Source organism: Ranitomeya imitator, chromosome 2 (assembly GCF_032444005.1).
Source record: "Ranitomeya imitator isolate aRanImi1 chromosome 2, aRanImi1.pri, whole genome shotgun sequence".
Taxonomy (NCBI): domain Eukaryota; kingdom Metazoa; phylum Chordata; class Amphibia; order Anura; family Dendrobatidae; genus Ranitomeya; species Ranitomeya imitator.
Window position 1 is genome coordinate 252155902 of NC_091283.1, and position 26785 is coordinate 252182686.

Genomic DNA, 26785 nt, shown 5'->3' on the forward strand with positions numbered 1-26785 from the left:
TCCATATACCCATCACACATCCTCCATCCCATAGTCCAGTGCCCATATACCCATCACACATCCTCCATACCATAGTCCAGTGTCCATAAACCCATCACACATCCTCCATCCTATAGTCCAGTGCCCATATACCCATCATACATATCCTCCATCCCATAGACCCGTGCCCATATACCCATCATACATATCCTCCATCCCATAGTCCCATGCCCATATACCCATCATACATATCTGTTATGACCTGGTGGTAAGGACAATAATGGACCTGGTGGTTAAGAGCACACTGACTTGATAGTTACAAATAATATAGGACGAGCTCTGAGACGTGGGAACTCTGCTGACCGCAATCCCTAATCCTATCACACACACTAGAAATAGCCGTGGATTGCTCCTAACGCTCCCTATGCAACTCGACACAGCCTAAGGAACTAGCTAGCCCTGAAGATAGAAAAATAAAGCCTACCTTGCCTCAGAGAAATTCCCCAAAGGAAAAGGCAGCCCCCCACATATAATGACTGTGAGTAAAGATGAAAATACAAACACAGAGATTAAATAGATTTAGCAAAGTGAGGCCCGACTTACTGAACAGACTGAGGATAGGAAAGGTAACTTTGCGGTCAGCACAAAAAACTACAAAAGACCACGCAGAGGGCGCAAAAGACCCTCCGCACCGACTCACGGTGCGGAGGCGCTCCCTCTGCGTCCCAGAGCTTCCAGCAAGCAAGACAAAAATCAAAATAGCAAGCTGGACAGAAAAATAGCAAACAAAGAAAAACAAGCAGGAACTTAGCTTCTGCTGGGAAGACAGGTCACAAGAACGATCCAGGAGTGAACTAGACCAATACTGGAACATTGACAGGTGGCATGGAGCAATGATCTAAGTGGAGTTAAATAGAGCAGCCAGCTAACGAATTAACCTCGTCACCTGTGGAAGGAAACTTAGAAGCCGCAGCCCCACTCACAACCAACAGAGGAAGCCCATGGACAGAACCAGCCGAAGTACCATTCATGACCACAGGAGGGAGCTTGACAACAGAATTCACAACACATATCCTCCATCCCATAGTCCCGTGCCCATATACCCATCATACATATCCTCCATCCCATAGTCCCATGCCCATATGATATGGAAATTTGGGTTGGATAAATCTACCCGTGTGTGCTGCGGCCGCTCCCAATTATTATTTTTGAGTCCTCAAGAAAGAATGAGTCTGACACGTGATGACAGCTTGACATTCAATCAAAGACTGACCATTTATTTCCTGATACATAGTTTTTATAATAACATATAGAAAGGAGTGGTTGGGGCGGTTAGTTAATTAACATACAATTCAATTATTGGTTATCTGATATATATGGAATATTGTGATTAATGCACATATGACTGCTGATTATGCAACTAAAATGTAGCTCTCGGTATGTAGGGCAAAGTTGAGACATCTGACCGGGACTTAGTACATTTGGCACTGTTGATCTGCCATTTCAGAAGACTCAGCGGTGTCAGTCCCGAACATCTGGTCCAACTTCCCGTTTTTAAGATGTTTGAGACATAGCGGAAAGTACCGAGCACAATCTGGCCTAGCTCATGTGGTAAAATTGAGCAACTGATTATAAAGTAGCTGAGTAGATAGATATATATTTGCTTTTGTGTAAGTATATGTGATTTAAAGGAATATATATATGATTTAAAGGAGTATACATGCAAGTGAGATCTACATGATATACATATTTCTATCACAAGCCCCCCATAGATATCACTTGCCCTAAGCCTAGCCTCCTGTCCCAAAGCGCTGCAACTCTTTTGTGCTGCCGGCGAACTGACGCAAACCTAGTGCCTACTCCCTACACCGTACAGACTTTCGCAATGGGCGATCAGGAGATCTGTCCCTAAATGGGGGTAGAAACATGCATGGTCTCATATTGGCGACTCTGTTCGATCAGTTCCACATATTCGTCGTCATCATCAGGATTGGAGGAGCCATCAGGTGGGTGAATCTGAATTCGGATAGGTTCGTCCAGGAGGAGATGCGGCATCAGGTTTGTTGTTTCCTTTACTGTCTTTTCCATCATCAGGATCATTCTGGCTTAGGCGTATCTTCTGGTACGGGAGCCTTCTTGCAGTGCGATGCGTGGATCCAAGTGGGCCTTCCCTCTAGTTTCACAGAGGTTGGTGTCGTCAGCAGCACTTGGAAGGGACCGTCAAATCTGGGGTCGAGCGTTCTCCTCTTCACCAACACCCAGTCTCCTGGTTTCAGGGAGTGTGAACCGGGTACCGATCCTGGATCTGGTAATGAAGAGAAAACTCGAGAATGGACATTAGCAAGTTTCTTGGTGAGTTCAATTACATAAGCAGACAAAGTATCATATTGCATTGTCAACTGCTGAGGGAAGAATACCCCTAACCGAGGGCTGGACCCAAACAGAATCTCATGAGGTGACAGCTTTTCTGGGCCCCGGGGAGTGTGCCTGACACTAAACAGTGCGATGGGGAGTGTTTCATGCCATGGTTTGCTTGTCTCTTGGGCAACTTTTAACATCTTGTTTTTGAGTGTCCCATTCAGTCTTTCTACTTTCCCGCTGCTCTGGGGGTGGTAGGGAGTGTGTAGGCCTAAGTCTGACCCTACTGCTGACCAGACCTCCCTTGTGAGGTTTGCTGTGAATGCGGGCCCCTGATCACTCTCTATCACTTCTGGGACCCCGTATCTGCACACGATCTCTGAGAGTAGCTTCTTTGCAGTAGTCTTTGCTGACTTATTCCTCACTGGGAAAGCTTCTGGCCATCCTGAAAACACGTCGACGACCACAAGGGCATATTCGAATCCTCCACTTGGCGGCATCTGGATGTGGTCTATCTGGATCCTCTGGAAGGGGTACAGCGGTCTGGCAAGATGATGTGTGGGAACTTTCTCCATTCTTCCAGGGTTGCATTTGCCGCAGGTCAGACAGCTGCTAGTGAACTTGGCTGTTAGGGTGGAGATCCCTGGAGCGAACCAGTAAGCACCAATCAGATCATTCATCTGTGTCTTTGATCTGTGCGTGGGCCCATGTGCCCACTGGACCACCATAGGGTACATGCTTCGGGGTAAACAGGGTTTGTAGTCCATTGAGTATACCCTTCCTTCTTGATGTGTTGCACCCTTCCGCATCCAATTCTCCTTTTCCTCCTTTGGGGCTTGTTCTTGCAACTTCTTGAATAGATCCCAAGACGTCATCTCATCTGGTGTCTTGTCCTCAGTTGCCACGTAGTAGCCGTCCGGCTCTACGACCTCTCCCATTTCTCCATACTGTCTTCCTTTGGCGGCTTCTTTGGCTGCCATATCCGCCATGTTGTTGCCCCGTGCCTCTACTGTGTTCAGTTTTCCATGTGCTTTGACCTTCAGTACTGCCACCATTTTTGGGAGTTGGAGTGCGCTCAGTAGGTCTTTAATAGCTCCATGATGCTTTACGGTTGTTCCGCTTGCTGTGATGAAGTCTCTTGCAGCCCAGATGGGTCCGAAGTCGTGTGCTATGCCAAGCGAATACCTTGAATCGGTGTAAATGTTCGCAGTTTTGCCTTCTGCAATCTGGCAAGCCTTCGTCAGCGCTATCAGTTCTGCTTCCTGGGCTGACAGGCTAGGTGGGAGACTCCTGGACCACAGGATTTTTTGATTGCTGGTCACTGCACATCCCTTGTGAAATCTTCCTTCATCATCTGCAAATCTGGAGCCATCTACATAGAGGATCAACTCTGGGTTGGCCAGTGGCTCTTCTGCCACATTGGGTAGTCCTGCTGTTTCCAGTTGCATGATGCTGAAGCAATCATGATCATCCGGTCGGAGCAAATCCAGATCCTTGTGGAAGGTATCATGCAGATTTTGATATGGAGGGTTCGTATCTGTATCCCCCCTTGGGAGTGGGAGTAGAGTGGCCGGATTGAGGACTGTACATCTGGAGATGGTGACGTTGTCAGGCAGTAGTAGTGAGCACTGTAGACGAAGATGTCTTGCGGTGGAAAGATGTTTTGGCTGGGTTTGATTGAGAATTGCTGAGATGTCATGTGGAGCCAGGATTTCCAGTGGATGTCCAAGAATGATGTCAGCTGTTTTGTCCAGGAGGGCGTGTGCTGCAAATACTGCTCTCATGCAGGAGGGGGCTCCCCTTGCAACTGGATCCAGGCGAGCTGAAAAATAGCCTAGAGGTCTCTGTCTTCCCCCGTGAGTCTGTGTCAGGACTCCAGTAGCATGGCCTTCTTTCTCCATCAGGTAGAGACGGAATGGCTTCTCGTAGTCAGGTAGGCCTAGCGCTGGCGCTGAGACTACTGAGTCTTTTAGCTTCTTGAACGAACTGAAGGCCACATCTGTTAGCAGGAACGGAGTTACGTTAACGCAGTCATACAGAGGTTGCATTAGGACTGAGGCATCAGGGATCCAGGTTCTGCAGTACGATACTAGACCAAGGAAGGCCTGTAGCGCCTTTGGAGTTGTTGGAGGAGCCATCTTCTCCATTGTGGTCTTCCGGTCATCTGTCAGGTGTTTAGTCTGATGAGCAATGCAGTGCCCAAGGAATGTAACTCGCTTCAGACACCACTGGACTTTGTTCTTTGAGACCTTGCAGTGTTGTTTCGCCAGGTAGAGTAGGAGAGGCACGGAATGTGCTTTACACGTGTCAAAGTCAACTGCACAAAGGAGTAGATCGTCCACGTATTGTAGCAGGGTCACTTCTGCATGCTCTGTGATCCAGTTGGCGAGAACTGTGGACATTGCTTTGGTGAATTGCGAGGGGCTGTTCTGGGCCCCCTGGGGCATCACCGCCCATGTGTACTGTGCCCCCTGATGCGTGAAGGCAAACAGGAACTGGTCGTCTGTATGGAGGGGAACACTGAATAAAGCATTTGCCAGGTCGATCACCGTGAATACTGTTGCTGTGGAAGGCACATTTGAGAGCAGGGTGTGTGGATTCGGCACAATTGGAGTTTCAAATACTGTAGCGCCATTCACCGCTCTTAGGTCATGTACCATTCTGAACTTGGCTGGCTCTCCTTTTGCAGTCTTTTTCTTGACAGGGAAAAGCGGGGTATTGCAAGGAGAGGTGCAGGGGACAACGACCCCTATTTCCAGGAACACCTTCAATTGGTCTGAGACGGCTTGAATCTGTGCAATGGACAAGGGATACTGGGCCTTACGAGGATATGGAGTACCTGGCTTGAGCGATACCCGCACCGGGGCAACCTGAAGTTTTCCCACATCTTGGGGTCCCTTAGACCATAGACTTTCTGGTACTACATCCAGTACCTCCTTGGGTAGGCCTTCATGGGTTGTTTGAGGTTCCTGTAAGGCTGCTAGCATGACTGACTCTTCCTGGGTCAGAGGTGAAGAAAGGGTCACGGTCCCATCTTCCTGGAACACTATGGTTGCTTTTAGTTTCTGAAGAAGGTCTGCCCCCAGTAGGTTGAGTGGGCAGGTTCTTGACACCACAAACTGGGATAGGATAGAGTGTCCTGGCTGAGTGCACACGCTCAGAGGCTTTGTAAGCTGAGAATTTCTGACTTGACCGTCGATGCCTACGCAAGACACAGAGGATTCTGATAGGCAGGTAGGGTCGGGGACTTCCACATGTCTCATCACACTTCTGGCTGCACCAGTGTCCACAAGAAAAGACCTGACAACGCCATCCACTTTCAGGGTAATTTGAGGGGTTGGTCCTGCTGAAGGGGTTTTGCATGTCAGGAGCGTAGTGTCTTGCAGACCTGGCTTGCTTACCCCTGTCCCATGAACGGGGTACTTCACTGCCTTCTGTACTTCTTCCTTGACCTGTTTCTCTGGACCAACTCTTGGGTTGCATGGGTGCTCTGCACTGGTTCCAGAAATGGCCAAACTTGCCACAGTTGCAACACTTGACACTTCTTCTGTCTTTGTAGGGTGGTTGCGCTTCCAGGTCAGTGGTCACCATGAGAGGGGCTGTCTTCTGCATTCCTGGTTGGGACTCAATCCCTTTGGCTACTGTGGACAACAGCATGATGGACACTGTAGCGGCAGCGGGGTCCGGCCTGCTGATTGAAGCTGCAGTGGTAAGATGGGGCCTGCAGGTGCGTCCGTGGCGAGGCCCGGGGGTGCCATGAGACCAGTGGCTGCATCCAACTCAAGGTCTTGGGGCATTACAGGGGCTGCGGCTGCATCTGCCATCACTTCTTCCCCCTGCTTTGACATAGCTTCTCCCCTTTGCTAACCTTGAGGTTGGTGTCTCCTCTCCGGAGTCTGCAGCGGTTCTTCCGGTGTGTCGTTCGGCACTTTGCAGCGTCTTCACTTCTGGCTCCCCTTCCGGTGTTCTCAGCAGCACTGCACCCGTTTCCTTCTTTGCGCTCTTTGTGGTGCTATAATGGCAGCAGTTTTAGTGGCAATTGACAATAAACAGTCTCCTAGGTGCACATAACCCGTTTTGCTGGGTCAGTCCACTGCTATTGACCTGTTCTCGGGCCTAGCCACTATCAGTGGTTTCCTGATTGGCTGTCTCAGTCCATGCACAAAGGCCTGTGCCAACATTTGCGTGTGTATCTGGTGATGAATGGTGAAGCCCAAGTCCTGGAATACTTGCATTACTCTGCCATGAAACTTCTTTACAGACTCTGTCTTCTCCTGACTCATGTCATGTAAGCTGAGGGCCTGTCCGGCCAGCCTGCCTTTGGCCCACTCTCTGAGTTGTTCAATCAGCTTCGGCCCTGACTCCCAGGCATGTACGTCTAAGTCTGCTGAAAGCTTGAAGTGTTCTTTCATGATTGGCCAGAAGGCATCACCTGCCTTTATCTCCATCACTGCCCACAGATCATTCCAGGTGGCTGCATATGTGTGCTGGTTCTGCTGCATTCTTCTGTAGAATGGCATGGGGTGCATCTCTGGGTCTGGAAGATTGTTGAGGATACTGGTCACCTGACTTGGGGTGAAGTGCACATAGTGTAATGGTGGTGCTTCTACCTATTCTGTCTCCTAGGTGCCCGTGGGTTTTTCTTTCTAGTACTGGGTAGCATGTATGAAGTCCCCTCTTCATCCTCATCAGAGGAATAGTTGTGATAGAGTGCACTGGGGTCATGCAGTGGCTGATAAGCGGTCTTAGATATTGTCTTTTTGTGAGAGGATGTGTCCCCACCCTGCTGAGGCTGTGGAGGATTATAGTTCCATTGTGGTGTGAATGTTGGCTGCTCTGACCGGGGATACTGATCACCATCTGATGGTGATGCCTGTCTCCCCCCTCTGTCCCCGGACCTGAGCTGCCTGCTGCTGGGTGTGCCTGGGGGAAGCCTGCTGCGGCTTGGGGGGTGCCTTCTACTGGGGGATCTCCACCTTCCTCCCCCGATACCATGACTGTCAGAGGCTGGGCTGTATTGGGAACATAGAATGTGCCTTGTGCTGTGAGCACTGGATACAGAGACACCACACTGCCTGGATTCGGCACCTGCCCGACAGGCAGCAGATCAGGAGAAGGAGAGTGTGACACAGAATGAGATATGAGGTGCGCAGAAAGCGGAGATGAAGGGTGGGAGGGATTAACTGAGTGAGGAAAAGACAGGTGATTTAGAGGAAGGGGAGAGTGCTTCAGAGAGAGAGAGGAGGAGATGAAATGTGTGATGAAGGAGGTAGGTGTGGTGTAGGAGGAGGAGATGAAAAGTGTGATGAAGGAGGTGGGTGTGGTGTAGGAGGAGGAGATGAAGAAGAAGAAGAAGAAGAAGAAGGAGGGGTTTATGAAAGGCGTATAGGAGGAGGAAGTGCGGAATAATGAGAAGGGTGAGGAAGAGAAAGAGGAGGAGAAAAAGGTGGAGAAGAAAGAGGAGGAGGAGAGGGCAGTGCAGAAGACGGAGAGGAAAAAGATGGTGGAGAAAGACAAGAAGAGAATTCCTTCTTCTTTGATGCAGCCCGTGCCGGCATCGTCAGAGTAACAGTGCCATCTCCCTGTACCAAGTTTGGGTGGGGCGCAACACATGCTGAGCAAGTCTCCCTGTACAATGGATTCTGCTGGGTGCAGACTGCACACACCCAATATTTTTCATCCCCATATGGGGGAGGTGCTGATGGTTTAACACCTTTCCCTACTTTGTACACATAAAAATCACTTTCTGACTCCTTCACATATCTTTCGGTGCTCCCCAAACGTTGTAAGTCTGTAGCCACCTTATACCATGCTGTGGCAGTGGGCAGCAAGTTAGTATCAACTAGCTTTCCTTTCTTTCTTTTTAAGACATCATGCCATTCTGCAGCTCTAAGCCTGCCTCCCTGATGGATTTCACATACTTTCATGAGCTGCCTGTAATTCTTCACATATCTGACACCTTCGTGCTCTGCTACTATTTGAGGAGCCGTTTTCTCATCAGGAAGCAAAAGGCTCTCCTGTTGCTTGGCCAATCTATTCCCCATTGCAAAAAGAGAAATAAAAAACACAACAATAAAAATCTCAAGGAGGTAAGTATATAAAAACACGAAAAATAGAAGAAAAAGGGAGCTTTCAAAAAAATTGATGCAAGATGTTGAAATCAAAACATAAAAGAACCATAAAAAAAAACTGGGTACACGATCCAAAACTCAGGATCCTCACAGAAAAGGAAGAAAAATAAATAAATAAAAATCCCTTTTTAAACAAAAAGGTGAAGAGGCATAAAAACTTAAAAAAAACAACAACCTCAAAATGCAACAAAAACAGAAAACAAAATAAAATTAAAACGGCTTCTCTCCTCCCCCCTGTGTTTTTTTTTTCCCTCTGCGCTTAAATGCAGTCAGAGACACACTTCCCCTTTTTATCAGCAGCTGCTGTTATACCAAAAATCACGTATGTCACATCAAAAATGATAGATATCATTTAGTTTCACCTCTTCAAATAACTGTTATACCATAACCAGATATATGCCAAAACAGAAAACTTAGCAACAAAAAGAAGAGGAAAAAAAAAGACAAAAAAACGGTTGTGACCGTGTGATTTACAATGCATATATTTCTCCTAACTGCATGGAGGAGGGGAAGTTCTAAATAGAGAATAGACGGGGAGAGAGAGGAAAAAAAAACTTTCTTTTTCAATTCTATGCAGTTAAGCAACAATATGTGACATTAACAGACAAAGAACATTGACATCCAGGAGATTCGACACCCTCTTTATTATTCTGTGACACGTGCAGGGTGCGCTGGGAAACAGACTACTGCCAATCGCACTGGGCACACCTATGCCCGGGCCACCTGAGTGAGAAACACAACAGGTGGGAATTCTACCACCCCGGTCCGACCTATCTAACTAGATAGTCGGCACTACGGGAATCTGCAGTAGCCCTCTAAGTTATCACTACCCGTGCCTGGAGCCTGGGACCACCTGCCCCGGGACTACCTGTCCCTCCTATGCACGGGAATCCTGCAATAACTTATCGAGCGATTTGACCTCCTGCGGTCTGTTACCCAGCAAACCACAAACAGTCACTGTTCCTTGCTTCTCCCGGATGTTACACAAACACAGAACATATACACGGCACACAGCAGACACCTTGACTTATATCCCAGGGTTTAGGTTCAGGCTCGGACTTTTTACACTACCTGGGAATGCGGTGCTGACCACACCTGACCGGCTAAAGGTACAGACCCGGACTGGGCACAGGGGACATTCAGGTAAGATGATAGAATTTTCTTACCTTACTCTGATGGAGCTGCAGTCTCCGTCCCGTGGGCCAAGGCCGTGGCCCGCACCCTCGTCTGTCCGGTCAGCAGGATCCCCTCCTGTGATATCTTCGTCCGGCCTCGCGGGAGCGCCACTTGATATGGAAATTTGGGTTGGATAAATCTACCCGTGTGTGCTGCGGCCGCTCCCAATTATTATTTTTGAGTCCTCAAGAAAGAATGAGTCTGACACGTGATGACAGCTTGACATTCAATCAAAGACTGACCATTTATTTCCTGATACATAGTTTTTATAATAACATATAGAAAGGAGTGGTTGGGGCGGTTAGTTAATTAACATACAATTCAATTATTGGTTATCTGATATATATGGAATATTGTGATTAATGCACATATGACTGCTGATTATGCAACTAAAATGTAACTCTCGGTATGTAGGGCAAATTTGAGACATCTGACCAGGACTTAGTACATTTGGCACTGTTGATCTGCCATTTCAGAAGACTCAGCGGTATCAGTCCCGAACATCTGGTCCAACTTCCCATTTTTAAGGTGTTTGAGACATAGCGGAAAGTACCGAGCACAATCTGGCCTAGCTCATGTGGTAAAATTGAGCAACTGATTATAAAGTAGCTGAGTAGATAGATATATATTTGCTTTTGTGTAAGTATATGTGATATAAAGGAATATATATATGATTTAAAGGAGTATACATGCAAGTGAGATCTACATGATATACATATTTCTATCACACATATACCCATCATACATATTCTCCATCCCCTAGTCCAGTGCCCATATACCCATCACACATCCTGCATCCCATAGTCCAGTGCCCATATACCCATCACACATCCTCCATCCCATAGCCCCGTGCCCATATACCCATCGCACATCCTCCATCCCATAGCCCCGTGCCCATATACCCATCACACATCCTCCATCCCATAGTCCAGTGCCCATATACCCATCACACATCCTCCATCCCATAGTCCCGTGCCCATATACCCATCACACATCCTCCATCCCATAGTCCAGTGCCCATATACCCATCACACATCCTCCATCCCATAATCCCGTGCCCATATACCCCCTCACACATCCTCCATCCCATAGTCCCGAGCTGGGTGGCACTGAGCAGGGAGTTCCTGGAGATGTGCTGTTATGTAACCTGGCACTGCGGCTCTGTGCGCGGCCGCTGATGATGCGATTTTCTACGCCGGTAACAATAGAGCGCGGCAGTAATAGAGGAGGGGGATTCACTTCTGTCATGTGCTCTCTGCTCCTTTCTGGGGGGCAGACAATGGCTGGAGCTTATATTCCCAGGGATGCGAGATTTCTCCCACCCGGTCAGTGTCTGCTGAGGTGTTGTGGAGTGGGAAAACTGTTGCTCATAGCAACCAATCACAGCTCAGCTTCTTCTAAACAGCTCTGGTGAAATGAAAGATGCTTAGTGATTGGTTGCTATGTGGAATGGGCGTGGCTTGACACACACACACACACACATACACTCAGCTTTATATATATATACAGTGGGGCAAAAAAGTATTTAGTCAGTCAGCAATAGTGCAAGTTCCACCACTTAAAAAGATGAGAGGCGTCTGTAATTTACATCATAGGTAGACCTCAACTATGGGAGACAAACTGAGAAAAAAAAATCCAGAAAATCACATTGTCTGTTTTTTTATCATTTTTTTTGCATATTATGGTGGAAAATAAGTATTTGGTCAGAAACAAACAATCAAGATTTCTGGCTCTCACAGACCTGTAACTTCTTCTTTAAGAGTCTCCTCTTTCCTCCACTCATTACCTGTAGTAATGGCACCTGTTTAAACTTGTTATCAGTATAAAAAGACACCTGTGCACACCCTCAAACAGTCTGACTCCAAACTCCACTATGGTGAAGACCAAAGAGCTGTCAAAGGACACCAGAAACAAAATTGTAGCCCTGCACCAGGCTGGGAAGACTGAATCTGCAATAGCCAACCAGCTTGGAGTGAAGAAATCAACAGTGGGAGCAATAATTAGAAAATGGAAGACATACAAGACCACTGATAATCTCCCTCGATCTGGGGCTCCACGCAAAATCCCACCCCGTGGGGTCAGAATGATCACAAGAACGGTGAGCAAAAATCCCAGAACCACGCGGGGGGACCTAGTGAATGAACTGCAGAGAGCTGGGACCAATGTAACAAGGCCTACCATAAGTAACACACTACGCCACCATGGACTCAGATCCTGCAGTGCCAGACGTGTCCCACTGCTTAAGCCAGTACATGTCGGGGCCCGTCTGAAGTTTGCTAGAGAGCATTTGGATGATCCAGAGGAGTTTTGGGAGAATGTCCTATGGTCTGATGAAACCAAACTGGAACTGTTTGTTAGAAACACAACTTGTCGTGTTTGGAGGAAAAAGAATACTGAGTTGCATCCATCAAACACCATACCTACTGTAAAGCATGGTGGTGGAAACATCATGCTTTGGGGCTGTTTCTCTGCAAAGGGGCCAGGACGACTGATCCGGGTACATGAAAGAATGAATGGGCCATGTATCATGAGACTTTGAGTGCAAACGTCCTTCCATCAGCAAGGGCATTGAAGATGAAACGTGGCTGGGTCTTGCAACATGACAATGATCCAAAGCACACCGCCAGGGCAACGAAGGAGTGGCTTCGTAAGAAGCATTTCAAGGTCCTGGAGTGGCCTAGCCAGTCTCCAGATCTCAACCCTATAGAAAACCTTTGGAGGGAGTTGAAAGTCCGTGTTGCCAAGCGAAAAGCCAAAAACATCACTGCTCTAGAGGAGATCTGCATGGAGGAATGGGCCAACATAGCAACAACAGTGTGTGGCAACCTTGTGAAGACTTACAGAAAACGTTTGACCTCTGTCATTGCCAACAAAGGATATATTACAAAGTATTGAGATGAAATTTTGTTTCTGACCAAATACTTATTTTCCACCATAATATGCAAATAAAATATTAAAAAAACAGACAATGTGATTTTCTGGATTTTTTTGTCTCAGTTTGTCTCCCATAGTTGAGGTCTACCTATGATGTAAATTACAGACGCCTCTCACCTTTTTAAGTGGTGGAACTTGCACTATTGCTGACTGACTAAATACTTTTTTGCCCCACTGTATATATATATATATATATATATTTTTTTTTTTCTTTACGTCGGAGGGCCCAATTCCAGCTGTTACTGTCGGACCTGTGATTTCTATCTCCTCCACTGTGTACAGGATAATAGAGGATAATAAAGTAGTTATGGATGAGACTTAACTAACATTGTGCAGTGACTCTGCTTTCCATATAGTGATGGATATTTCTTGTTGGTGAAACTATGATGTTTTTCACTTTAACCCCTTGTTAAACCCCTCTGATCAGTGCGATCATACAACATACAAGCCTCTGATGGCTCCGGTGATGCCCTGTACTACTGTAGTGCCGTGTATCATTACTGCTGTCAGTGTAATACTAACGGCCCCATACACATGAGATAAGAGTTGGCTGAGCGGTCATTTGGCAGACGGCCATCTCTCCCGACTCCACCATACACACAAATATTCCAGCTTTCCTGGGGTCTGTATGAGAGAGTCGCCTCCAGACCCCTCTAGTGGAGGATTATCTACAGGAAGAACAAACGGATTATCCTCTGAAATTCAGGATGTCCGATCCTTCTCTGCCCTGACATCATCTGTCGGGAGGCCCCAAATACATTATATAGTCGCCTAAACCCCCGAAATCAGTGATTACATGGAACTTTAGTCTAATGTGTATGGGGGCGGTAAAAGGTAACTTATTGGACACTGCCTCTGGCCTAATAGACCTTCATACATTGCAGCCCAGACCCCATTATTAGGCATGTAAGTATCGTAATAACTAGGCCGCCCCATACAATCCAGTACTTGGGGGCAGGGGGGCATTCAGCCAAACTCTGTCACCTTCTTAGATGCCATGTTTGCATTTCACAGCAGCAAGTGGTTAAACTGCCAGGGTTTTTGTTGAAGCCTCATCTGTGCCGTCCCTGCGGTGCACATCTATGTTCTGTGCACAAAAAGATTAATTTCTTTTTAATAAATGTTTAACATGTTAAAAATTATAAAATGCGTCTTCTGCTTTTTCCATGTTTTTATCTTTTTACAAGAATTGTTGGAGCCAATTTTCTTTAGAAACATTTCAATATCTGTTTTTTTTCTGCTGTTTTTCTTGTAATATCGGACAGCCTAAGCCCAGAAATAAACCCCATAAATCACTGTACATGGAGACTTTGGGATCAGATCATTTCTGTCCGCGTTGATTGTGGAAACAAAAAAGCTTTTCTAAAAGCCTCAAACTTCTGTGTGTGAATCAGAGCTGAGATCTAACGTGATAGAAGATTACAGTGCGGGGAAGACGGGAAACCTTCATATAGAGGCCGGTGGTGATGGAGTCAGTGACCGACTCTGGCCAAATATGTTTCTAGAGTCGTAGTAGAAGATGAAGATGTCGTCCTCACCATGAAGTAGTTATTTCTCATGTCGCGTGTAATGAATATCTCGTGCAGTATTGCTAATGCAGATTCCAGGGTCGGTAAATGAGACGAGAATTAGCGTTATGGAAGATGAGTCTATGAGGAACGTATTCAGCTGCCGACTCCGAGGAAGAAACTGCTTGTTGTCTGTGGCCTAAATATATAGGATTTATTAGTAGATGTAAAGAAGGAAACTAAATACTGTAAAATAATAAATCTCCTCATATGTTTCCCTTATTATCTCCAGTAATTGTATTATTACAGGATTCTTATGATGCTACATCGGCTCATCTTCTCATTCAGGTCTCTACAATATCGGATCCTCTCAGTGAAGATCTTCTACAAAAGAACATTTTCCTGATTTACCCATCAAAGATGGATATGGACAGAGACAAGATGGCGGAGAGGATATTACACCTCACCCTAGAGATCCTTTTCCGGCTTACTGGAGAGGTGAGAGATTCTGATGACATCATATTACATCATTCTTATCTATGGGAGTAACAGATGGACAGAACTGGAGAGGTGAGGACCCTGGAAATGTCTGTAGTGAGATTTATTAATGTGTCTCTCCATTACCAGGATTACACAGTGGTGAAGAAGACCTCTAGTGATCGCTGTCAGGACCCTGTGTATGAGGGATGGGGAAGACCCCTGAGCCCAATCACGGGGCCTCCACCTCACCCCCTGATCCATGAGGACATCAATGACCAGAAGATCCTAGAACTCACCTACAAGATGATTGAGCTGCTGACTGGAGAGGTGACACTGCTGGGAATGCTGGGACATTATACAGTAATACTATGAAGGGATCAGGGGATGACGGTATCATTGTATGTGTCAGGTTCCTATAAGGTGTCAGGATGTCTCCATCTATTTCTCCATGGAGGAGTGGGAGTATTTAGAAGGACACAGAGATCTGTACAAGAACGTCATAATGGAGGTTCCCCAGCCCCTCACATCTCCAGGTAATAGACAGGACTAAATACACACGGCCTATAATTATCTGTATGTAAAGAATGAATTCACTCCCTGTATGTGTTTCCTCCAGATATCTCCAGTAAGAGGACAACACCAGAGAGATGTCCCCGTCCTCTTCTTCCACAGGACTGTAACCAAGAAGATCGTAATGCTCCTCAGGACCATCAGGTAGATGGAGTGAAGGTGTCAGGAGAGCTCACCTATGATGTGTAGACGCCGGTGAAGGTCTTGTGCTCAGTCTTGTTTTATCCACCAGTATTATATGTTTTATACTTGTGTAATGAGAACGGTGAAGATGGCAGGATTAGAGCTGATCATAGATGTGACTTCTCCATCTGTCGGTGACTTTTACAATATTTGTTTCAGGGTGAAGATCTGACCCATATTAATACTACAGAGTTATATGTGAGGGGTGATGAGCGGTGTAAAGAGGAGATTCCTACATATGACTACCCAGGTGAGTAGTAACCACTAAATTCAGAGAAGTCACAGATTCACCGGCTGTGGCTGCTTTATCGGTGGTGTAGTCCGGCCGTAATACCATGATTACCATGGATTCTGGCTGATGAATTGGGACACACATGAATTTGTTTGTAGGATAATATGCTCTAGCAAGCTCTGTCAAACAAATTATAAAAAATTGATTGGTCCAAAATTTTCCACCTCCACATTTATACCAGGAATGGCAATAAAATTAGGGATGAATGGAGTAGCCGAATCCTCCTCTGGGAAATGCTACGTCAAGAGGCAAAGCCCTTTGGACATTGGTGTGCGCCAACTCACGAGCACTAGGGACAGCACTAGTACTAGGCATTGTTACCGGAGTTGCAGACATTTCTCCAGAAGCGCTATTTGTCCTTCTTGTTGTACTGGTCCTTGTGTGTGAGGATGGACTAGAATCACTGCTCATTTCTGAGCTATCACTGTCGCTGCTACTAAAGCCCTCGGAATCCACATCACCATCTGACACTGCACTTTCTTCGCTGTCAGAACATAAAAGTGCATAAGCCTCCTCTACACTATAATACTGATGGGCCATTTTATTTTTTTTCGGAAATCGAAAACACTGACGTGACCAAATTATTGGGGAGACAATTGAGAAAAGCTTAATTCTTTAGCCTAATAGTAACCCTAACTTTGGAATAAACCCTAACTTTAGCCCCAACACTAACCCTAACTATAGCACTAACCCTAACCTGCCTTATCTGTTTTTTTTACTTTATAACAAGATCGCTGACTGACACAGCTGTTGCCAGCAGCACTTCTAACACTGTTTCACCTCTAATCTCTCACTGACAGGAGATCTGAGGAGAAACAGCGTTTTTATGAGGCAGATCGCCCGGGAAAGTTAATTGCTACAACACACTTTCTTAGTGATTTGTCTCATTGGCTGGTGTGACGCTGACATCATCACGACCTGAACCAATCAAGTCTCAAAGAGGTCGGGGGTCACAGGATGTGTTGTGTGCCAGAATCCCCGCATTATAAGGTACGTGGGGGTCCTGATGAGCACAAAATCGCCGACCATAGACAAACGGTAGATAAACGTCGGCGCTAGCGGGGCTTTGTGCAGCGCTGAAGTTTATCTACCGTTGGCGGTCACAAAGCGGTTAAGTTAAGGGTACCATCATTTCTGTCCAGGCCTATTTCCTGAGTTTTATTTGTTTTAAATTCTGTGGAGGCATGGTTGAAAAGCAATGTCTGACTTTCATTTGTTCATTTTCATAGATTTTTGATTTATTACTTTTGTCAGACTCAAGTTATTTCTGTGACCATTGTGGGGTTTTCTGTCATTAAATGAGGGTTACCAACAATTTTGACCCACGTGTGTAGGAGGAGTGAATATTTTGAATCCACATCCACTTTCTGGAAAGTGGATGTCAAAATTACACATCTGCCATTTTATTACCCAGCACATAGGTCTCAGATTGTGCTCCAGGAGACACACACCACAAATATTGCTAAATACAGGGATCCTAAATGTTGTTTGAGCATACTGCAAGACTCAGAAGTGAGAGTGGATTTTCTGGATTGGTTTATAGAAACTCTGTTGCTTTTCAACAGCCTTTCAGCCACTAATAGTGTGGGAACCTGTTTTTTCCATCATACATGACGGCACCACGAGAGAGGGGATCCGCCCATCAAGGACAGGAAACCTTCATGATAAAAGGGGCGGCTCCTCTCTCCACATCAGTTGGTTTCCTGTCCTTGACGGGGAACCCTCAAGATAGAAGACTTCTGATGAAGACAGAAGAGGATGCCTGGGCCTGAGTCGGGTGGATTTGGGCAGGCGCTGGTCTGCTGCACCCGTCACCAGGTACCGGTAGTCGCCTCGGGGGTCATGTATTCCATGCCCCCCTGAGCGAAGCATGGCCACAACCCGTGAGGATTGCTCGGGTGAAGATTATCCACGGCGGCCGCAGGTGGCATTCCCCCCTGTTGATTTAAAATCCTGTCCACGGGGGTCACTTTTATGGTGCCCCCCTTGTTGACCAAAGGTGGCCATGCAGCCCGTAAGGCACATCGGTGCCCAGGCTAGGTAAGCTCCTCGGAGGTTTTGGGGCCCTCCCTGTCGAGCATTAAGAGCAGGTCTCCCCCCTTTCCCCCTGGTCGGTACCTGAGGCAGCTGAGGGATTGGGAGCGATGTCTGGCAGCACTGGGGTGAGTGTTACACTGTCTCCCTGAGTTCCAGACCGGCGGCATGGACATTCCCGGGACAGTGCGAGCTTTCTGCCCAGCCGGCACCATGCTTCAGGAAATGGTATGGTATGGTACGCACGTGCACACAATACCCGGCAGCAGCACTCGGAACGTTTTGTTGCAGGCAGAGTGGCAGGAGGGCCGAAAACTTCGGCGCACACCGGAAATGAACGCTGGGTGCGCGCCTGGAGGTAGAGCACTGAAGGAGCGCACACTGGAAGTAAGGGCCGGGTGCACGCTCAGGACCCGACGGCAGTATTCGGGCAGAGGCAGGATCAACCAGGTGAATGGTGGATCTAATAGCACGCACCGGAAGTGGTTGCCGGGTGCGCGCTCTGACATAATTATACAGCGCAGGTGTTGCGCTAGCGGCCGGCAGATGCAGGATCAACCAGGTGATTGAATGCATCTATGAGCACCGGAAGTGGTGCAGGCACGATCAGCTAGGTAATCAAATCATGACAGGTGCGCACATGCACCTGACTACTGAAGCGACCAGTAATGGCAGGATCAACCAGGTGATTCATTTAAAAAAAAAAAAAAAGGAAGTGAATCTATTTAAACGAGCCAGAAGTGCTGCCCTGTGTCACTAAACCAGACCAGGTTGAGGGTAACTACTCGTGTTATGTGGTAGTGTGTATGATGGAGAGCTTTTCACCAGAACATTTGATGCCACAGCAAGAGGTACAGGAGAGACAGTGTACGGACAGATCGCCATATCAAGGAGGGGTCCCTAGTCTCATTGGGAGACACGGAGAAAACCAGCCAACCTCCGGATCCGGTACCCGTACTTTGAAAGCGTCTCAGTGGTGAGTGAACTGCGGGAAAGTCCAGCACGCTAATGTCTGTTCTTTTCTCTTATCTCCGTCTCTCCCCTCTTTTTCTTACATACATTGGTGGGTGGAGTATAGGAGGTCTCCAAGAAGTGTAAATCAAAGGCTAAAAACAAGGAATGTCCCTTATGCAAAAAAGCATTAAAACCATCCTGGAATAAAAATCTGTGTCAGGATTGCATTAACAAGACGGTAGCGGAGAGAGAGAGTCTAAGATCACTGATCCAATCAGAGGTCTGTAAAAGCATTGCAGACAGTGGACACAGATGCCAGATCTAGGGACAGATCCAGCCCCTCAGTAGCATCCCAAAGAGATTCCTCGGAGTCAGAGGAGGACTCAGACACAGCTCACTGCTCAGATAGTAGCTCAGAGGAGGAAGACGCATTTCCAGCTGAGGCTACAGATAAGTTTATAAAAGCTGTTCGCTCTACCATGGGGCTGGTAGATGAGAAGGCTAAAAAGACAGCCCAAGAACTTATGTTCAGTGGTCTGCAAAAGAAAAAACAGAGGTCATTCCCTATTATTGATCAGCTACAAGAACTGATTAAAAGGGAATGGCAAAAACCGGAAAAAAGGTCCCAGATAACCACCTCCCTAAAGAGAAGATATCCTTTTGAAGAGGAGGCGTCCTCATCTTGGAATAGAGCCCCGAAGATTGATGTGGCAATTTCAAAAGTTGCCAGAAAATCCTCCCTGCCATTCGAGGATTTAGGTTCTCTAAAAGAACCTCTGGATAGAAAAGTGGACGGTTCCCTGAAAACGGCATGGGTAGTCTCAGCAGGGGCACTAAGGCCAGCTATCGCGGCCACTTGTGTAGCCAGATCCCTTAAAATCTGGATAGACAACCTGGAGAAACAGGTAGAACAAAAAGTTCCCAGAGAAACTCTCCTAGAGGCAATACCAACCATGAGAGCAGCAGCAGTATTTCTAGCTGAAGCATCATTGACTCAGCTACACTGGCAGCAAAATCAGCAGCTTTAGCCAACACAGGACGCCGTGCCGTATGGCTTAAATGCTGGCCAGGAGATACTCAGGCAAACATGAAGATATTCTCTTTGCCATGTGAGGGGAACTTCCTGTTCGGACCGGCACTAGACGAAGTGTTAGAAAAAGCTGGTGACAAAAAGAAAAATTTTCCTAAGCAGCCAATTCAGCCCTTTCGGCGCTCCTTCGGAGAGGCCAAAAATTCCAAAGGCAGCAGTATAGAGACCGAAACAGGAGCAACTTCGATAAGCGGTCCAGGGGAGGGAAAGGCTTCTATTTTGGCAAGTCCCCCAGGGACACCAAGAAACCCTCCCAGAGACGGTCCTTCTCAGGTGGGAGGGAGGCTCTCTCACTTCCTTCCAGCCTGGGAGAGGATCTCCTCCAGCATATGGATCCGACAGATCATAGGATCAGGCCTAAAACTAAAATTCCACCACTGGCCTCCAAGAAGATACATGCAGACCCCGGTACAACCCTCCCAAGAGAAACAAGACAGTCTGGAAGGAGAAATAATATCACTCCTAGACAAACACGTCTTGGACGAAGTTCCAACAGAGGAAAGGATGGAAGGGTTTTACTCCCCCCTTTTTCTCATAAAATAACCGGACAATTCTTGGAGGACAATAATAAATTTAAAAGGCCTCAACAAATATCTAATAATTCCATCTTTCAAAATGGAGACCATAAAATCAGCGGTGAAACTTCTATATCCTCAGTGTTACATGTCCATCCTAGACCTCAAGGACGCTTATTATCACGTCCCAATCAGACAACAAGAACGTCAATTTCTCAGAGTGGCAGTTCAGATGGGGTCACAGCTACGTCACTTTTAGTACAGGGCTCTGCCCTTTGGGATATCAACAACCTCATGGGTGTTTACAAAACTGATTGCAGAGGTCACAGCACATCTCAGAGAAAAAGACACTCTGATAATACCCTACTTAGATGACTTCCTGATAGTGAGGAAAAACTTTTCTCACTGTCAGGAGCAGGTCAGAATAGTGATGGACACTCTACAGACACTAGGATGGCAACTGAACCTCAAGAAATCCAAACTAGAGCCAGCAATGGTCCAGAATTTCCTAGGGATAACAGTAGACTCCGTGGTGCAGGAGTGTCGCCTCCCAGAGGAAAAAGATCAAACAAATGAGGAGTTCCCTGGACATACACAGCCTCCAAGGTAATCCCAACGGACGCCAGTCCATGGGGATGGGGAGCTCACTCAGACACACTATGGGTCCAAGACCCCTGAGCTCAAGAGGAGAAAAATATATCCTCAAACGAGTGGGAACTCCTAGCAATAGAAAAGGCGCTAGAGAGATTACTTCCACACTTGGCAGGGCATCATGTGAGAGTCCTATCGGACAACCGAACAGCGGTCGCATATGTGAAACACCAGGGGGGCACCCGTTCTCGGTCACTGATGCACATAACCAGAATTCTCATGACTCTAGCCAAAAGGCATTTCCTTTCATTATCGGCCCTGCATATTAGAGGTGTGGACAATATAAAGGCAGACTTTTTAAGCAGGAACCACTTGAGGCAAGAGGAATGGTCCCTAAAAAAGTCCATTTTTCAACGGATAGTGCACATGTGGGGAAGACCCAGTGTAGACCTCTTTGCCTCAAAAGCCAACAAAAAAGTTCAAAAGCTCTGCTCCCTGAACCCAGCAGACAGGGCGTTCGAAGTAGACGCCTTCAGCATAGAATGGACGTCAGAACTCCTGTATGCCTTCCCACCGATATGTCTAATCTCAGCAGGTCTGAAGAAGATCAGAGAGGACAAGGCCAGGGTAATTGTGATAGCTCCCTTCTGGCCGAAAAGACCATGGTTTTACTGGCTGAGAGTGATGTCAGTGACGGACCCATGGGTTCTCCCGGAAGACCAGGACATTCTAACACAGTGTCCCTTGAACCACCCGCAGACTTCCGGGCTACATTTGACAGCCTGGCATTTGAACGGTCGTTGTTAGAGAAAGAAGGGTTCTCAGCTGGTTTAATATCCACCTTGCTCAGTAGCAGAAAACCAGTAACGACCAAGATCTATGGGAGAATATGGAAGAAATTCCTCTCCAGCTCAGGGCCAATACATGAAGGGGAGGTCCTGATAGTGGCAATACTGGAGTTCCTGCAAAAGGGCTTAGATCTGGGATTAGCTGTTAGTACCTTCAAAGTACACATTTCAGCCATAGCAGCCTTATTCAACTGTGACCTGGCAAGCAATAGGTGGGTGGTGAGGTTCATCCGAGCCTGTAGTAGAGCTGACTCTGTTCCATCCCCTACTCCTCCACCATGGGATCTAAATTTAGCGTTGACAGAAAGCCCCTTTGAGCCGTTAAATACAACATCAGATAAAGTACTGACATTAAAGACAGCTTTGTTAGCGGCACTTACATCTACCCGTAGGGTGGGGGATCTACACGTGCTGTCAGCTGACCCCCCCTTACACACAAATTATGGACGATAGGGTTGTATTAAAATTAGATCCGGCATATCTCCCCAAAGTGGTATCGAGATTCCATAGGGCTCAGGATATAACCCTACCCTCTTTCTGTCCCAATCCTAGTAACAAAAAAGAGGAGAGACTCCATTACCTAGACGTCAGGAGATGTATCCTACAGTATTTAGAGATGACAAAATCCTGGAGGAAACAGCAGGCTTTATTTGTTTCGTTCCAGGGGTCAAGGAAGGGCCTTAAAGCCTCAAAACAAACTATCGCTAGATGGGTGAGAGAGGCCATTATTCTAGCGTATAGTAGTGCAGGCAGGGTTGTTCCACAGGGTCTGAAAGCCCATTCCACGAGGGCCATGGCGACGTCGTGGTCGGAGACAGCAGATGCTACCATCGACCAAATCTAAGCCGAAGTTGATACACAATACACAGTGTGTTATAAACAATACACCTGTGTCTATAAAGGGATTACTATACAAAGGAATCCCGTGCAATTACGACAGATATACCCTACATAGAAATGCTGCACAGAGAGGGATCATTATCAAAAGCATATTTATTAAATACACACAATATTATTAAAAATACATAAATACAAGATGGGAAACTCTGAAGGGTGACAACTACACCAGGGGCCGCAGGTAAGAGGTTAATAAATTGCTCTTGATCAACATTACAATCCCTATAGCAAACATTGGTGTGCTAGTGATCCATATGTATTGGAATAAGTAACACTACGCTGGTAAAAATACATCCAGCAACCACATCCAAGCTAACATACAGGTCAGTAAATACAATTAGTACAGCATATTTACCTCAGACCTGCGGCGCCACCACCCATACGCGCGTTTCGGCGTGCGTGCCTCCTTCCGGAAGAAGGCACGCACGCCGAAATGCGCGTAGGGGTGGTGGCGCCGTCATGTATGATGGAAAAACACAGGTATTACATACCTGGTAATGTGTTTTTTCATGAGACTTGATGGCACCCTTATATTCCCACCCTTTTGATCACGTCATTACTTGGGTGCATTATTAGCATTATTTGTATTATACACTCCCTGGGATATCGGTGAATAGAACCATATAGGATGTATTATTTATGTGTACACTAACCAGCAGAGTTCCTCTCGTACTCTGTAAAACAACTGATGTGGAGAGAGGAGCCACCCATTTATCTTGAAGGTTTCTTGTCCTTGATGGGTGGATCCCCTCTCTCAAGGTGCCGTCATGTCTCATGAAAAAACACATTACCAGGTATGTAATACCCGTGTTTTTGGTAAAATCCAACTTTATGAAGAATATAATGAAAAAAAATCCCAATAACAAGTGGCTGACAAAAGGATCATGTAACAGCCCTCACTGAACTGATTCAGTGATGGGTTGTTACGTGATCCTTTTGTCAGCCACTTGTTATTGGGATTTGTTATCATTATATTCTTAATCAAGTTGGATTTTACCAAAAATATTATTTCTTTCTCCTGGAGCTGGATTTTTTCAAGTCTTTTCCTGCATTATTTTTGCCTACATAACATTGATTGGTTTCTTTTTATTCAATATTTGGGAGGCAGAATGAACAAACAATTGAACACCACGCACTACTGGTTCATCCAACAAGGTTTTCTATTAGACTGTGAACTGTCATTGTCTTGGTAAATAATTAAAGTTTTTTACATCGCTTGCCATTTTTATGGACAGTTTAAGTAGAAATGTTCAAAAATATAAAACTCAAGGATATGTTATTAAAATTTTTTTTTTTTATCTTAGCAGATGACTGTACCAGGAGATCAGAGGGACAGTTGACATCTTCAATTTTTAAATCTGATGATCTTGAGATCCTACAAGATACAACTGAAGTGATTGCTGTTACTCCAGATATATCATCATCCATTCACAGCAAAGATCTATCATCTGATCCTATGAAACGCGTCCCATCTTCTGATTCATTACTGGCTACTAAGGAAAATCAAAGTCACAAAAGAGGCATTAAAAAACAAACTGCCCCTAAAGCAAATAAGTCAGTTTCATGTTCAGAGTGTGGGAAATGTTTTAACAAGAAATGGCATCTTGTTAAGCACCAAAGAACTCACACAGGGGAGAAGCCTTTTTCATGTTCAGAATGTGGGAAATGTTTTAAATGGAAATCAGATTTGGTTAATCACCATAGAACTCACACAGGGGAGAAGCCTTATTCATGTTCAGAATGTGGGAAATGTTTTAAATGGAAATCAGATTTGGTTAATCACCATAGAACTCACACAGGGGAGAAGCCTTATTCATGTTCAGAATGTGGGAAAGGTTTTAAATGGAAATCAGAATTTGTTAATCACCATAGAACTCACACAGGGGAGAAACCTTATTCCTGTTCAGAATGTGGGAAATGTTTTAAATTGAAAGTGCTTCTTGTTAGTCACCAGAGAACTCACACAGGGGAGAAGCCTTTTTCCTGTTCAGAATGTGGGAAATGTTTTACCTTCAAAGAGAGTCTTGTTAGACACCAAATATCTCACACAGGGGAGAAGCCATTTTCATGTTCAGAATGTGGGAAATGCTTTAACCAGAAAGGGAGTCTTGTTACACACCAAATATCTCACACAGGGGAGAAGCCTTTTTCCTGTTCAGAATGTGGGAAATGTTTTAACCAGAAAAGGAGTCTTGTTACACACCAAAGAACTCACACAAGAGAGAAGCCTTTTTTGTGTTCAGTATGTGGGAAATGTTTTAGCCAGAAATCATATTTGGTTAGTCACCAGAGAACTCATACAGGGGAGAAGCCTTTTTCGTGTTCAGTATGTGGGAAATGTTTTAGCCAGAAATCATATTTGGTTAGTCACCAGAGAACTCATACAGGGAAGAAACCTTTTTCGTGTTCAGTATGTGGGAAATGTTTTAGCCAGAAATCATATTTGGTTAGTCACCAGAGAACTCATACAGGGGAGAAGCCTTTTTCCTGTTCAGAATGTGGGAAATGTTTTAAATGGAAATCGCTTCTTGTTAGACATCAGTGCAGTCACACAGAGGAGAAAACTTTTACATTTTCCTAATGTGGGAAATATTTTACTTGGAAATAAACTGTTAATAAACATCAGAGACGTCACATAGGGGAGAAGCCTTTTTATGTTCATAATGTTGGAATAGTTTTAACCAAAATTGAATCTTTTTAAATGAGATGTCTCCTGTCATTCCTCATGTTTGCTGACAAAAGGATAAAACTAAGCTTTATTAATTCCAAATGTAAAACTATACCCATAATTCACCCCCTGAAGGTTATTCAGTAGGTGACTAATTGAAAAAACATGTACCCCACAGTTGAGTATATAGGGTGAGGTGACGTATACACACTCACTCTAAGCCTCTCATTTCTACGGGTTTCATCGTCCCCACCAAAAGTGACTCCTCAGGAGACTATTTAATATTGACCTATATTCAAGCGAGACTAGACAAAAAAAACTAAAGTCATATGTATCATGTTATCCGAAACAGTCAGAAAACCAACCACATATTGGCAGATCCCAGACCTCAAACTAAATACTTTGTAAGTTTATAAGCCACTCCAGTTTCAGGAATAGATAGTATTTGAAAATACAGGTGGAGTAACCGACCCTGGAATATGAAGCCAGGTTGTGATCCTCAGATCAACTGGCCTTGTATGGACTGCCATCTTCCTACGCTTGTCATTACCTCCTCTCTGTGTGCGTGCCACAGGTGGAGTAACCGACCCTGTAATTTGAAGCCAGGTTGTGATCATAGGATCAACTGGCCTGTGTGGACTGGCATCTTCCTATGCTTGTCGTTACCTCCTCTCTGTGTGCGTGCCACAGGTGAGGTAGCGTCCCTGGAAGATCTGTAGTCACAGCTGCTAGTATCCAGGTGAGTCAGCAGAAGGGTGAGACTCTAATATGCACCATTTTGAGTACTGTGCTGGGACTGTTCTATATGTTATCTGCCTGTTTTGTGGTTCAATAAAGCTATGCCACACTGTTTTACCCTCACCCTGTGTTGCCTGAGTAGCGTTTTGCCCATGTTAAAAGGAGAGCGGGAGTTCGGCGAGACGGTCCATGGTTCCTGCGTTTTCGGCTAGTGGGCAGCGATCATAGCAATCCGGCTGTGACAACCGTAGACTTCAAGGGGAGACCTCTTGTTGTAATGCCAACCCATCAGTGACCCGCGATCATGTGACTGGGCGGGATTTCCAGCGCTCTTGCTGACGTACCAGAAAAGATGTGGCTCAGCGCTGGAGCCGACATCAAAGGAAAGTAGTCCAACATGCCTGATGTTGGAAAGGCGTTAAAAGGGATTGTTTTTACAGAGACATAAGTGGTAATCAATCCTGTATACATACATATATGTATGTGTGTGTATGAAGCCACACCCACTCCACATAGCCACACCCATTCCACACGCAAAGCCCCGTACAATAAATATATATATATATATATATATATTACACTGCTCAAAAAAATAAAGGGAACACTAAAATCGCACATCCTAGATATCACTGACTGAAATATTCCAGTTGTAAATCTTTATTCATTATATAGTGGAATGCATTGAGAACAGTAAAACCTAAAAATGATCAATGTAAATCATAACTAATATCCCATGGAGGTCTGGAGTTGGAATGATGCTCAAAATCAAAGTGGAAAATCAAATTGCAGGTTGATCCAGCTTCAGTGGAAATGCCTCAAGACAAGGAAATGATGCTCTG

The 26785-nt window shown here is 45.8% G+C and overlaps 1 protein-coding gene across 1 annotated transcript in view; it reads left to right on the plus strand.

Annotated features, from left to right (window-relative positions):
• The window catches only part of LOC138662936 (oocyte zinc finger protein XlCOF22-like), a 39876-nt gene extending 13389 nt beyond the window's left edge, over nt 1-26487 (plus strand). Inside the window, exons 2-7 of the mRNA XM_069748948.1 lie at nt 14435-14584; nt 14714-14893; nt 14976-15099; nt 15183-15280; nt 15479-15569; nt 23848-26487. Coding sequence (XP_069605049.1) covers nt 14435-14584; nt 14714-14893; nt 14976-15099; nt 15183-15280; nt 15479-15569; nt 23848-25121 — 1917 coding nt within the window. The 3' untranslated portion in view covers nt 25122-26487. The remainder of the gene's footprint in view (nt 1-14434; nt 14585-14713; nt 14894-14975; nt 15100-15182; nt 15281-15478; nt 15570-23847) is intronic.
• Nucleotides 26488-26785: the final 298 nt, after the last annotated feature.